The sequence below is a fragment of the Anolis sagrei genome, chromosome Y (genome assembly GCF_037176765.1).
Source record: "Anolis sagrei isolate rAnoSag1 chromosome Y, rAnoSag1.mat, whole genome shotgun sequence".
Lineage (NCBI taxonomy): Eukaryota > Metazoa > Chordata > Lepidosauria > Squamata > Dactyloidae > Anolis > Anolis sagrei.
In genome coordinates, this window is record NC_090035.1 from 72,331,252 (window position 1) to 72,343,007 (window position 11,756).

The following is an 11,756-nucleotide window of genomic DNA, read 5'->3' on the forward strand; positions in this document are numbered from 1 at the left end:
CAAGATGGATGGATGGCATCCTTGAAGTGACTGGACTGACCTTGAAGGAGCTGGGGGTGGTGACGGCTGACAGGGAGCTCTGGCGTGGGCTGGTCCATGAGGTCACGAAGAGTCAGAGACGACTGAACGAATGAACAACAACATACATATTCAAGAGACCTCACTCTCTTAGGATTTTTCAGGAGATAGAAAATGTAGGAATGGGTAAAAGTATCCCTGTTATCCAGCTGCAATTTCAGTAGAACCCCAATACAACAAGAGCTAATATTGGATTGAAATATGGAAACCATTCTTGCTGGCTCCCCTCTGTGGTAGAGTCAGTGATCAGATTAATTGCCCTTCCATCTCCCAAAGAGTTTGAGAATGCAGATGATACAACAGCCCCAAGCTGAAGAAAAAAGGTATCTTGGAGTCAGCGTGGGATGAAGGAGAGTTGATAAATGGGTGGGACACTGATAAAGCCAGTCTCCAGCGGGGTTGGGTCAAGGTCTTCTGGGGGCACAAGGGGCTTCAACTGGAAATTCTGCAGGATGGTGGTGAAGAAGAGGAAAAGCTCCATGCGGGCCATTGATTCACCCAGACAAATCCGTTTCCCTGAAAGAAAAGGAAGGATTTGTCAGGACGTGAGGATAGATGCACCCAAATTCTCTGATCAGATGACTCATGAGATGCAACCCCTTCCCTTTACCTTGTACTTAGCGTCTACTGCTTTTTATGAACTTTCCTTTCCAACCAGTCATCTCATTGTCCTGTTTCTATCAAATACACTCATGTACAAGTCATCCTCATGTATAAGTCAATGTCAAGTTTGGAGGCCAGAATGACGGATTTTTATATGACTTATAGAGAGATCATTCTGCATAAAAAGGGAAAGCACTAATGTTCCCCAAGCTGCCAGCCACCCCTTCAGCCAGAAGTCCTGAACATTATTCGTTTCATGAAAGCCAATCAGAATTCCAAAATAAAACCCTCAAAAAATCATATTACAAGAAGATCCTGGAATGGATCACACGTATGGGCCAGCTGCGCCCATACTATGGGAAATCTGACTTGACAACAGTAATCCACACTCTGGTTACATCCCGTATAGACTACTGCAACATGCTCTACGTGGGATTGCCTTTGGAGATTATCCGGAAGCTTCAAATGGTCCAATGAACGGCAGCCAGATTGCTAACAGGAGCGACGCTCATGGAGCATACAACTCCTATGTTGCACCAGCTCCGTTGGCTGCCGGTTTGCTACCGGGCACAATTCAAAGTGCTGGCTTTAGCCAATAAAACCCTAAACACCCAAATTCCATATCCGAATGCATCTCCCCTTATGAACCATCTAGGACACTAAGATCATCTGGGGAAGCCCAGTTCTCATTGCCGCCTTCGTCACAAGTACGTTTGGTGGAGACGAGAGACAGAGCCTTCTCGGTATCTATAATATCTATAGATATTAGATCAGCCACCTCCCTTTTAACATTCCGGAAAAAAGTCAAGACGTGGCTTTTTGAACAACCGTGTCCAAATGCAGAGTAACAGACATAGGAAAATGGAATGACGACAATGAGACCGGACAACGTTTTTAACACAGAGACACTATGAATTTATATTTATTGATTTGTTTAGTTTTTATTAAATGTTATGGTTTACTTTTATTTATAATATTGTAAACATTGAATTTTACCCTGTTAACCGCCTTGAGTTGCCTATGGGCTGAGAAAGGTAGTATACAAATACAGTAAATAAATAAATAAATAAAATATTGCATGGGCCTACTGCAATCAGTGTGGATTGCTCAGGTAGAGATTGCCCAAGGAGGCAGATGAAATGGGTAACTAATGCTTTAAAATCTTGAAATGCTAATATAAGAACTCTAACCCTTATACATATATTGAACAAACCAGCTAACAAGCAAGAATACAATCCTTCTCCTCATTAGTGTGTTTAAGAAAGCTCTACCTGAGGAGAAAGGCACAAAGGCATCATTCTTCTTGAAGCATCCGTTCTCATCCAAGAAGTTCTCTGGGTTGAAAGAATTGGGGTTTTTAAACATTGTGGGATCATGTAAAACAGTGCTGAGCACGGGGCAAACTTCCATTCCCTGAGAAAGGGAAAAGAAAGATTTATGAGCTCGGAATAGCAAAAATTCAGTCCTAGAAGAGCGCATCGTAAATTGCATGTTTTCATCCACTCATAGTCCACAAGATCAATTTAGTTGTTCTATGTAAAGACTTTAAAATGACTAGAATAGATAAGGAAACAACCTAAGTCCTACAAAAAAAAGCATGAGCATCTGAACTACAAAGATTCAAAGATAGTCGCAGCAGAAGCTTCAACTGTGGTCGTGGCAACCTCTGCATGCTCTTATTCAGGTAGCCCACGAGAAAATGACGGAACATTTCAGACTACCTTGTAGGGATGTGCGATCCATTAAAAAACGGTTCAAAAGTCATTACAAAACTGGGGGGTGATGGTGTTTCATTTCTAAAGTGCATTTAAAGTCTGGTTAGTGAAAAATTCATTACTATAACATGAGTGACGAAATTTTGTTACTATTTTGTTGTAGTAATTGTGCATGCACATAATTACTATAATTGAGGAAACTTCAAGGGCTCCTCTCTCCCTCATTTTTACAGCTATTGGGGTGAAACTCACTACATTTTCCACTCTCAGACCACCAAATTTCAGAACATTTTACTTATCCACGGATTTCTGTGGAATTTTCAAAAATTTTATAAACAACATTTTTATGATAGTATTAAGATAATGGAAAGAAGAGCCCTGCCAGTTACCCCATTGCTGCCAATGGGCCGGATGTATCCCCCCCCCCCTTCCCAGTTTCGGGAATTTCCCAATAAATGGGCCAGCCAAAAACCGGACAGGGTTTTGGCAAATTGCACACCATTAATATAACATCCTAAATAATCTATAGGACAATAAACAATATTAGCAGGTATTCCTGAAGGTGGCTTAAACCAAAGTGGAATGGATATTCCACTGAGAGCAAGGATTCTTGCCTTCTCTCTCTTACTTCAAGGTTCAGCAAAACACATTAACCACAAACTGTGTAAGATACTCAATGGCCGGTCATGCCCCTTTTTGCAAGATGTACTGGACAGTTGGATTTCCTGTTTCTGACTTCCAGTAACCCAATTGCTCTTCCTAGTGACAGTTGAGTTTCAGATGATCAGGTTCAAAAACAAGTACTCATCCTGTGCTAACCCATATGCTAATCTATAAGTTTCGCCCATGGACAAGTCAAGTTGATATTTGACTGGATGATAAATGATATCTCCTCCAGCTGTGTACCAGATAAACGGCTTGCTGCACCTGAGCTATACATCTCCCCCCTTTTTTTCAAAGGCACTGTCATCTACACATTTTCTCCTTTTGAAATCCCCCAGTTCCACTATTGTCCTCCCACTCAGCTTACTTCAATTGCTGCAAACTCAAATCATATTTGGCCATCTTGGCCACACTCTGATGTTGCTTGGGCTGCATGTATCCCATTTTTCTCCCGTAAAACATTGGAAGGTGTGAAGTTGACTATCGCTCTCAGTTTCAAGTTAACCAATCTCCCTTTATCTTTCCTGGGTACTCCACTACTGTACCTTAGGAATGAAGTATCCTCTGAATTCAGTGTCACAAGTAACCATGTGGGCCACATTCATAGGTACGAGATCGCAGAATCTCTGTATTTCATGGATGACAGCATCTGTATATGGCATCTGCCTCTGGTCTTCATTGTTTGGGATGCGATTATGGCCAATCACTCGATCTATTTCCTCGTGCACTTTTGCTGTTAAGTATATGAATAACATTAACTCCTTGGGTTTCTGACTCTCAAAGGGAAATGAGATTTTACTATGAACAAGGCTAAAGAGAGGCATGAAATCTCTGCATATTCATTGTAGGAAGACCAACACCACATCACAAGCAACAGCCTGGAAGGCCTGATTGTGGTTTCTTCTGCTTGAGAAGACACCATGAGCTAGTTTTCCTCATTCCTCATACACTCTTCCATCATTTTAAAATTTTCCTGTTATTTCTGAAATGATCAAGCATACTATTGGCATGCCTCCTTGTGGCTGCTAAACATTTTCAAGTCTAGTAGGCCCTCTGTATCTTGTGGGGTTTATTTCCAAGATACCGCATGGATATCAACATCTGTGGATACTGAAGTTTCACTATAGACCAGTGGTTCTCAACCTGTGGGTCCCCAGGTGTTTTGGGTTCAAACTCCCAGGAATCCTAGCCAGTTTACCAGCTGTTAGGATTTCTGAGAGTTGAAGGCCAAAACATCTGGGGACCCTCAGGTTGAGAATCACTGCTATAGACAATGACGTAATGAAATAGTGTCTCAACTATAAGTGGGCAAATAAATGTTGAGGAGAGGGGAGGCTATAGCATTGTTTGCTCATATATCCTTATAGTACTCCATAGGTGGCCAAACCAAAATTTGCTTCCCCCTTCCCAGATGCACAACACGTGGAGACAGAGGGCTGACTGTACTCAAATGTGTGTGAAGAAGTGGAAGATAGGGTGAAATTTAACCATGAAGTTGACCATCAAATTATTCTGGAGGATGTAGAAAATCCCAAATAATCATTCTCTGTAAGAATCTCAATGTCTTCTAGTATGATTCTGCATTAGATTTCCAGAAGAATTTAAATCTGAGGTTGCCCTGGAGAAACTAAAGATTCATAGAGAGAACCAATAATGGTCCATAAACCATTATTTATGGACGATAATCAAGTCCATAAAAGATTAAACCTGCCAGTGTAGGCCAAATGAGGTGATACTGTACAACCAGGCATGTAGCTGGGGGGGGGGGGGGGCTCGTGGGGCTTCAGCCCCCCTCCCCCCCCGAAATTCTCATGGTAGTCCACGAGAAGGTCTTACTGGTACATTATTTAAACTGTTATGTTTATTCATATGATCTGATCACCATGCTCAAGATATCACATATGCATGGGGGTATTGGGGTAACGATACAAAAGGTTTGCTAGGGCAGACCCTCTTTCACTCAGACTCAGCCCCCTCCCCCCCCCGAATCAAACTCAGCTCCCCCCGAAACAAAATCGTGGCTACGGGCCTGTGTACAACAATAACAACAATACCTTGCACTTCGGGATATTTCATCAAAAACAGGAAGCCATATCTCAGGGTTGAACTGACGGTCTCTGTTCCAGCAAAAAACAGAGTAAAGATGCTCACCTCCAAATTCTTATTAGTAAATTCACTAAGTGGATTGCCTTTTTCCTGAAAGGAGGAAGATGAAGAAATCATGTGATGATTCCAAGATAAAATACTGGCAGGTCCACACCACCTTCACGCACCAGCAAGGTACCTTTTCCATCTGGATGAGGTAGCAATCAATAAAGTCACGTGGGAAGTTAGAGTCAAGGGTCTCTTGGTTCTTCTTCACTCTCTTGGCAATGAAGCAAGACAAATGTGACATAATGTCATTGACCCTGTTGTGGGGCCCTGGGAAGTACTTCAGAAAAGTGGGAAACATGTCATAGAGCTGCATGAGAAGAGAAATCATGTTTAGTGGGTTTCCTGCCAAATTTCATCCTAGTACCAGTTGTATTTCTTTAGTTTCCTTTGGAAGAAATTCTGGAGTTAGAAACAAAGAGGGCATCAAACATCAGAAAAAAATCAAAGGAGCACCTGGTTCCAGGACTGGATATGAATGCCTAGTAGATGAAAAGTGAAGAACATCAGGATAGGATTCAAGACCAAAAGATTTTTAACCAGCTGAACATTATCACGAAGTGAGTAACATTCAGGTACCTGGGACCAGGTTGAGCTCGCTTCCCAGTAGAAATCGTTTATTAGCCTCATAAGGGCCTGGAATTCCTCATCCTCGTAGTCAAAACGGTCCCCAAATACAATAGAGGAAATGATATTAGAGACGGCATTCCTGAGAGGGTCGGTGGGGTCTAAAGGTTTTCCTGCAACACAGCAGCAAAAGAAAAACAAATAACAGAGATCCAGTCTACAGAAGGTACTTTTGGTTCCAAGATGTACACTACATCCATTAAATGTCAGATGTAGGGAGCAGTATTCCTCCTTTCAGGATTTAGCTACTTTCACTCAAGAGAATGGAGTCAACCTGCCTGGCAACTCACTTACCCTTCATTTTACGAAATTCCTCCAGCAGGAATTGGGCCTCCTCTTGGATTCGTTTCTCAATAGACTTTTTCCCCATTCCAAAATTCTTCAAAACGGTGATGGAAAATCGGCGTAGTTGCTTCCAGCGTTCTCCATTGGAAAAACCCACCCCTGAGAAAAGAAAGAATAAAGAAATCATAGGACAAGCAGAAGAAAGAGATTTAACCATTCTTGCATTCGTGCCTCACCATATCCTTCAACAGCCATCTCAAATGTAGGCTTGGTACTCCTTCCACTGAACTCTTCTGCCTTGTCTATTAGAGCCTCCTTCACAGCTTGGTGTCCACACAAGACCAGCACTGGACGTGTTCCCAAATAGACCGTGAAAACAGGGCCATATTTTTCGTAAAGCTGTAGGAGAAATAAATGTTTCACCTCTGGCACTATCTTTGTGTTTAGCCATTTGAAGTGGATGAATTTGGGGTCAATTAGTACATTTCATGTACTCACATCTCCGACCCATCTTCTGTTTGGATATCAGCCAGCATGCCAATGAATTAAATCAAGAAACAGTTTCCTGACATCTACAGAGACACTTGCAGGAACACTTCAGCAAGCGAGAGTCCAAAAAAGGCAGCTTAAAACCTGGAGCCTCAATCAGTGATGAATGCCAGATGAGAAACTTCACCCTGGGCACACAGAAGTCTGGGTGACTTGGAAAGTGCTCAACAGACTGTACTCTGGCACCACACAATGCACATCTAACCTTAAGTAATGGGACTATAAAGTTGTGTTCACGACATGCGAGTGTGAAGAGCAAACCATTGAACTTACTAAAATGCACCCTGAGCCCTGCCACATGCACAATGTAGGACCTTCTCACAGCAACACCAGAGTCACTCCTAGTGGACAGCTTCTGGTCAAAGGGCATTTAGTATAACGCCAAGTTTTTAGTTTTGTTTGCAGTTTTTCTATACATTATAACTGTATTCTCAATTTGCTTCTAACACGATAGATATAGATAGATAGATAGATAGATAGATAGATAGATAGATAAATGTCTCAGTGAATCTTATTCATTTTCTTAGTTTTTCTACTACATCCAAAATCCCCAAATTGAATTCCAGGGAAAAATCACCTACCTTGGGAAGAGATTTCTTTACAAAAAATAATAATAATGCAAAGAACAAAAAAGGCAAAAAAAAAAGTAAACAATTAAAAAAAAGAAAAAGCATAGTTCTCAATCGTCAAAAGTGTCTATACCTTTAGAAGATATTTTAAGGTTTCTCCTGACTTGATCTGCAGGAAATTCCCGATCAGGGGCAGGGGAGTGGGTCCTGGAGGAAGCTTTCCCTTCTGCAGTCGTTTCCTCTTAGAAGATATAAGTAAATGGCAAGAAACACAGATAACAAGGAGGAGGGTGACCACACCAGCCCATTCCATGGTGCAGATTGTCAACTGTCCTTCTCTTTCGGCAGAGTGTAGAACTAGTCTCTTCTGGCTGGGGCTCCATGGCCTTTTATAGGGACTGGTTGGACACTGCCTTCTGGGCTGCATAACTGCACAGAGAAAATTGTTGCATCTTAGTTCATGACACTGGGAAACGATATTGTATAACCAGATTAGATGCATGGCTCATGTGCTGTTTTCCAATTCTATGCTTCTATAATAGTTTCTTTCTGGAAGAATGTGTGCTGTGGATATGTTCCTACAGACAGTCTAAGAGATCTTATATGTCTTAACCTTTTAATAAATTGTTACTATATATAATGCCACCTATAGTAACAGGGTCTGCGTCCATGGATTCATCTAACCACCGCTTGAAAATATTGAGGTGTGTGGGAGTTTCAAAAAGCAAACCTAGTTTCCAATAGACTTCACAACCTCCGAGGATGCCTACCATAGACGCAGGCAAAACATCAGGAGAGAACATGGCCATACAGCCCAAAAAACCTCGTGCAATTTCACAGACCCTCAGGCTCTCTTTGGCATTTGATTGAGTTCTTCACAATTTTATATCATAACCACCAATTTACTTCATCAATGTACATAGCGGGATTTCATTATCCAAGGAATCTGTTTTTCATGGAGGCGGGGGGGGGGGGGGCTGGAGCAAAACCATGACAGACACAGAAGGTTCAACATAACTCAAAAACCACTGGACAAATTAACGTGAAATTTGGACACTATACAACTGTCAGGCCAACAAGTGACAATCACTCATTAAAAATACTGAAAAACACAATTAAAGAGACTTAAAAAGCCAAAAAAGCAAAAGGATGCTACAGCGCATGCACAAAAACAACTCCCCGGCAAACAAAGCACACAATAGCATATTGGATTACAGCTTCCAGCATCCCCTAGACCAGGCCCTATAGGAGAGGAGGATGATCAAAATGCACTGCTTCTAAGATGCAAACTTTCTTCTCCTTGGATTTTTTTGAGAGCATCACAATCCCTGTTTATTTCATATTTCCTCTTCCTGGACTGCAACTCCCAGCAATCCTCCAGATAGATAAGATAGATAGATAGATAGATAGATAGATAGACAGATAGATTAGATAGAGAGATAGGTAGGTAGGTAGGTAGGTAGATCAGGAGGACTGCTGGGAGTTGTAGTCCAAGAATAGGTAGAGAAGGAAGAAAGGGGAGAAAGAGGGAGGGGAACAAAAAGGGGGAGGAAGGGAAGAGAAAAAGAAGGAATGAAGGTGAGAATGAAAGAAAAAAAGGAAGGAAGGAAGGAAGGAAGGAAGGGGGAGGGAAAGAGAGAAGGAGATAAAGAAAGAGAGAAAGAGGGAAGAAAGGTTGGTCACACCTACGCATGCCGGGTACAGCTAGTTACTACATAACATTATTGTGTATTGAACTGCTTTTTGTCAATTTGTTGTAAAACATGATGTTTTGGTGCTTAATTTATAAAATCATAGCATCATTTGACATTTAATTGGCTTTTCCTCAATCTTTCCTTATTATCCAACATTTTTGCTTATCCAACGTTCAGCCCACCCGTTTATGTTGGATCAGTGAGACTCTATTGTATAAACATTGCATTCACTATATGTTGTAAGTGGAAATTTCTAAGCAGAAGCGAGGGAGTGGATCCCTAAGGAGGATGCCCCTTGTGTGATAATTTCATCATAGCTGATGTAATGACAAGTTAGAAAAGGTAGATGACAAGAAAGAAAGCAATTGCATCAACTAATTCTGTAGTAAAGGCTTTGTGGTCACATATCCACTCTAATTCAGTTCCGTGTATTTTTTTTCAAGTGTGGGTTTCTCTGGTAGGATGCAATGGTACAGAAATAGATATGTGGAAGGATTTTCCTCTGAGATAGAAGTCAAATTTGCTCAGCTCTTCTTTAGTTAATCAGTGTTGTGATTCTTTAGTCCAGAGGAGATATGAATTTGCAGTTTATTTTTTCTGCAGATAAAGGATTTGTTTTCTTGGATCTTAGGAGTGAAGATCCAAGGCCCTAAAGACTACAATGCAACATGGCTAATGCAGATATACACTCTGTTGGAGTCTCTATTTAATCTCCGTGTAGATGTTCTGGATTGCATTGTCTTGGAGACGCAGCAGCATTCAATTGGGAAAGTAATTTATTCTAAATTGTCTAATGTCTATACACTTTTGAAATTCTTAACTGGTATGGCATTCTACCAAATGAGATCAAATTTCTTCGGTTTTATATCAGAATGTTTTATCAACATGTCTGCTAATTGTTAATAACCTTTGATTAACCCCAGTAGATCTTAAAAAGTTAAGACATGACACATAATCCAAGGGCACTTTCAGTCTTCAGTAAATGTTTTATTATACAGCAATCTCCCATATGTGAGGCATGTCACACAACCTGTTTGTTCTGGGTTTTTCTCCCGGTGGCCTCTAAATCCTACTATGCTTTCAGCTTAGATAAAGATAAAAGTTTTCCCCTGACATTAAGTCCAGTCGTGTCCCACTCTGGGGATTGGTGCTCATCTTCATATTTAATCTGAAGAGCTCGCGTTATCCATAGACGCCTCCAAGGTCATGTGGCCGGCATGACTGCATGGAGCTCCGTTATCTTCCCGCCGGAGCAGTACCTATTGATCTACTCAGATTTGCATGTTTTGGAACTGCTAGGTTGGCAGAAGCTGGGGCTAACAGCGGGAGCTCATGCCACTCCTCAGATTCGAACCTGTGACCTTTCAGTAAGCAAGTTCAGCAGCTCAGTGGCTTAATCCACTGTGCCACCGAGGGCTCCGACAGCTATGTTACTGGTTGTCAATTGTCCTTTTCTTTTGGGTGTGGACACTGGCCCTTTCTGGCTGGGGCTTTATGGTCTCTTATTGCGGTTGGTTTAGCACTGCCTTCCATGTTTCATAACTAAACAGACCTGGAGTACAAATGAACAGTAAGAATAGTCAGAAACCAATCATATAGACCAGGGGTCTGTAGAGGTCCATGTAACAGTCTCTCAATGTGCAGGTACAACTGTACCAGGAGCTCCAATTTTGTTTGCTTTGCATTGAATGTTTGTTGTAGTCCTAAGTTTCAGGGACTCTGCAGATAGGTGGCTTCTTTTGGCTGGAATCATAGGGCAAGCCACCTGTCAATTATAGTTAGGTTCCCTGGTCCCGCCCCCTTTTTGGGGTTTTGGAGGGAATAGGAGCCTTTTTTGGGTCAGTCCACACAGAGAAGCCTTTCATGCAGGACATAATACCAAGAGCTCCTGTAGAAAGCTTCGTCTTCTACGGCTTGGACGGGGAAATATACAGCTCATAGCTTGGACGGGGTTATACAGCCCTACAGCTCCTTTGCTGAAGGACTTCAGTCAGCCATCACGGAAACCTGAATTCTTTTTCCCCTGGAAGTCTACAAAGCTCTGCTTGGTAAGGGTCACTCGCAGAAGCCAGAAGCAGTTGGTACCGGGTGTAGGGTCTCCACGCCAACAGAGGCAAAGACAGACTGCCCAGATTAGAAGTTAAGGATTTCCCCATTAGTTACAGTTATGAAGATAGTGCCTGTTCTCTGTGGACAAGATTGAGAGAGAGCCAATAGACTGTTAAGAAAGCCTTAAAGTATCTGTTTGTTTTCATTAATAAAGAATTTGTTGAACCTTTAAGCAATCTAAAGACTCTGTTTAAGGAAATCCAAGGGCCTTTAATCTGAGGCAGCCCCGGCGTCCCGTTGGGCACACAGAATGTATGTCCTGTCTACAGTCTTATGCGCAGGCCCAGCGTGCGACAGCACACTCAAACTGTTGGTGGGCTGGATTATAATTTTAAAAAAACATGAATGAATTCCTATGCACACTGCACATATCTTATTTTAGTGCAAAAACATTTTAAAACAATACAATAATGGAAATTAAGAACAATATTAACAAATATAAACTTATTAGTATTTCAATGGAAAGTGTGGGCCTGTTTTTTGCTGATGAAATAGGATCGTTGTTGTTATTGTGTGCTTTCAAGTCATTTCAGACTTAGGTTGACCCTTAGCAAAGGCCAGGTAAATGACCTTGGAGGGCCGCATCCGGCCCCCTGACCTTAGTTTGAGGACCCCTGATATAGACCATTAATCCCTGGAACTAGGGAAAACATTATTCCTTCACTGCAGGGGATTGGATTGGACAAATGTACAAATTGAAAGCATATATAGAT

At 41.7% G+C, this 11,756-nt stretch overlaps 1 protein-coding gene across 1 annotated transcript; it reads right to left on the reverse strand.

Annotated features, from left to right (window-relative positions):
• Positions 1–238: 238 nt before the first annotated feature.
• LOC132780561 (cytochrome P450 2G1-like) lies at positions 239–7,567 on the reverse strand. Its single transcript, XM_067461925.1, has 9 exons — positions 7,374–7,567; positions 6,359–6,521; positions 6,132–6,281; positions 5,790–5,950; positions 5,344–5,520; positions 5,114–5,255; positions 3,605–3,792; positions 1,953–2,094; positions 239–594 (listed from the first exon to the last, which is right to left on the reverse strand). Exons 1-9 carry the CDS (start codon positions 7,551–7,553, stop codon positions 413–415), a joined length of 1,485 nt encoding a protein of 494 aa, XP_067318026.1. The 5' UTR covers positions 7,554–7,567; the 3' UTR covers positions 239–412.
• Between the last annotated feature and the right edge of the window lie 4,189 nt (positions 7,568–11,756).

Bases quoted from the DNA above. Each gene is read 5' to 3' on its own strand.
- LOC132780561 (XM_067461925.1), bottom strand. From the start codon at position 7,553: ATGGAATGGGCTGGTGTGGTCACCCTCCTCCTTGTTATCTGTGTTTCT. The intron at 6,522-7,373 runs GTATAGACACTT...TTTCTCCTACAG, and splicing joins CCTTAAAATATCTTCTAAAG to CTTTACGAAAAATATGGCCC. The intron at 5,521-5,789 runs GTACCTGAATGT...CTTCTCATGCAG, and splicing joins CGAGCTCAACCTGGTCCCAG to CTCTATGACATGTTTCCCAC.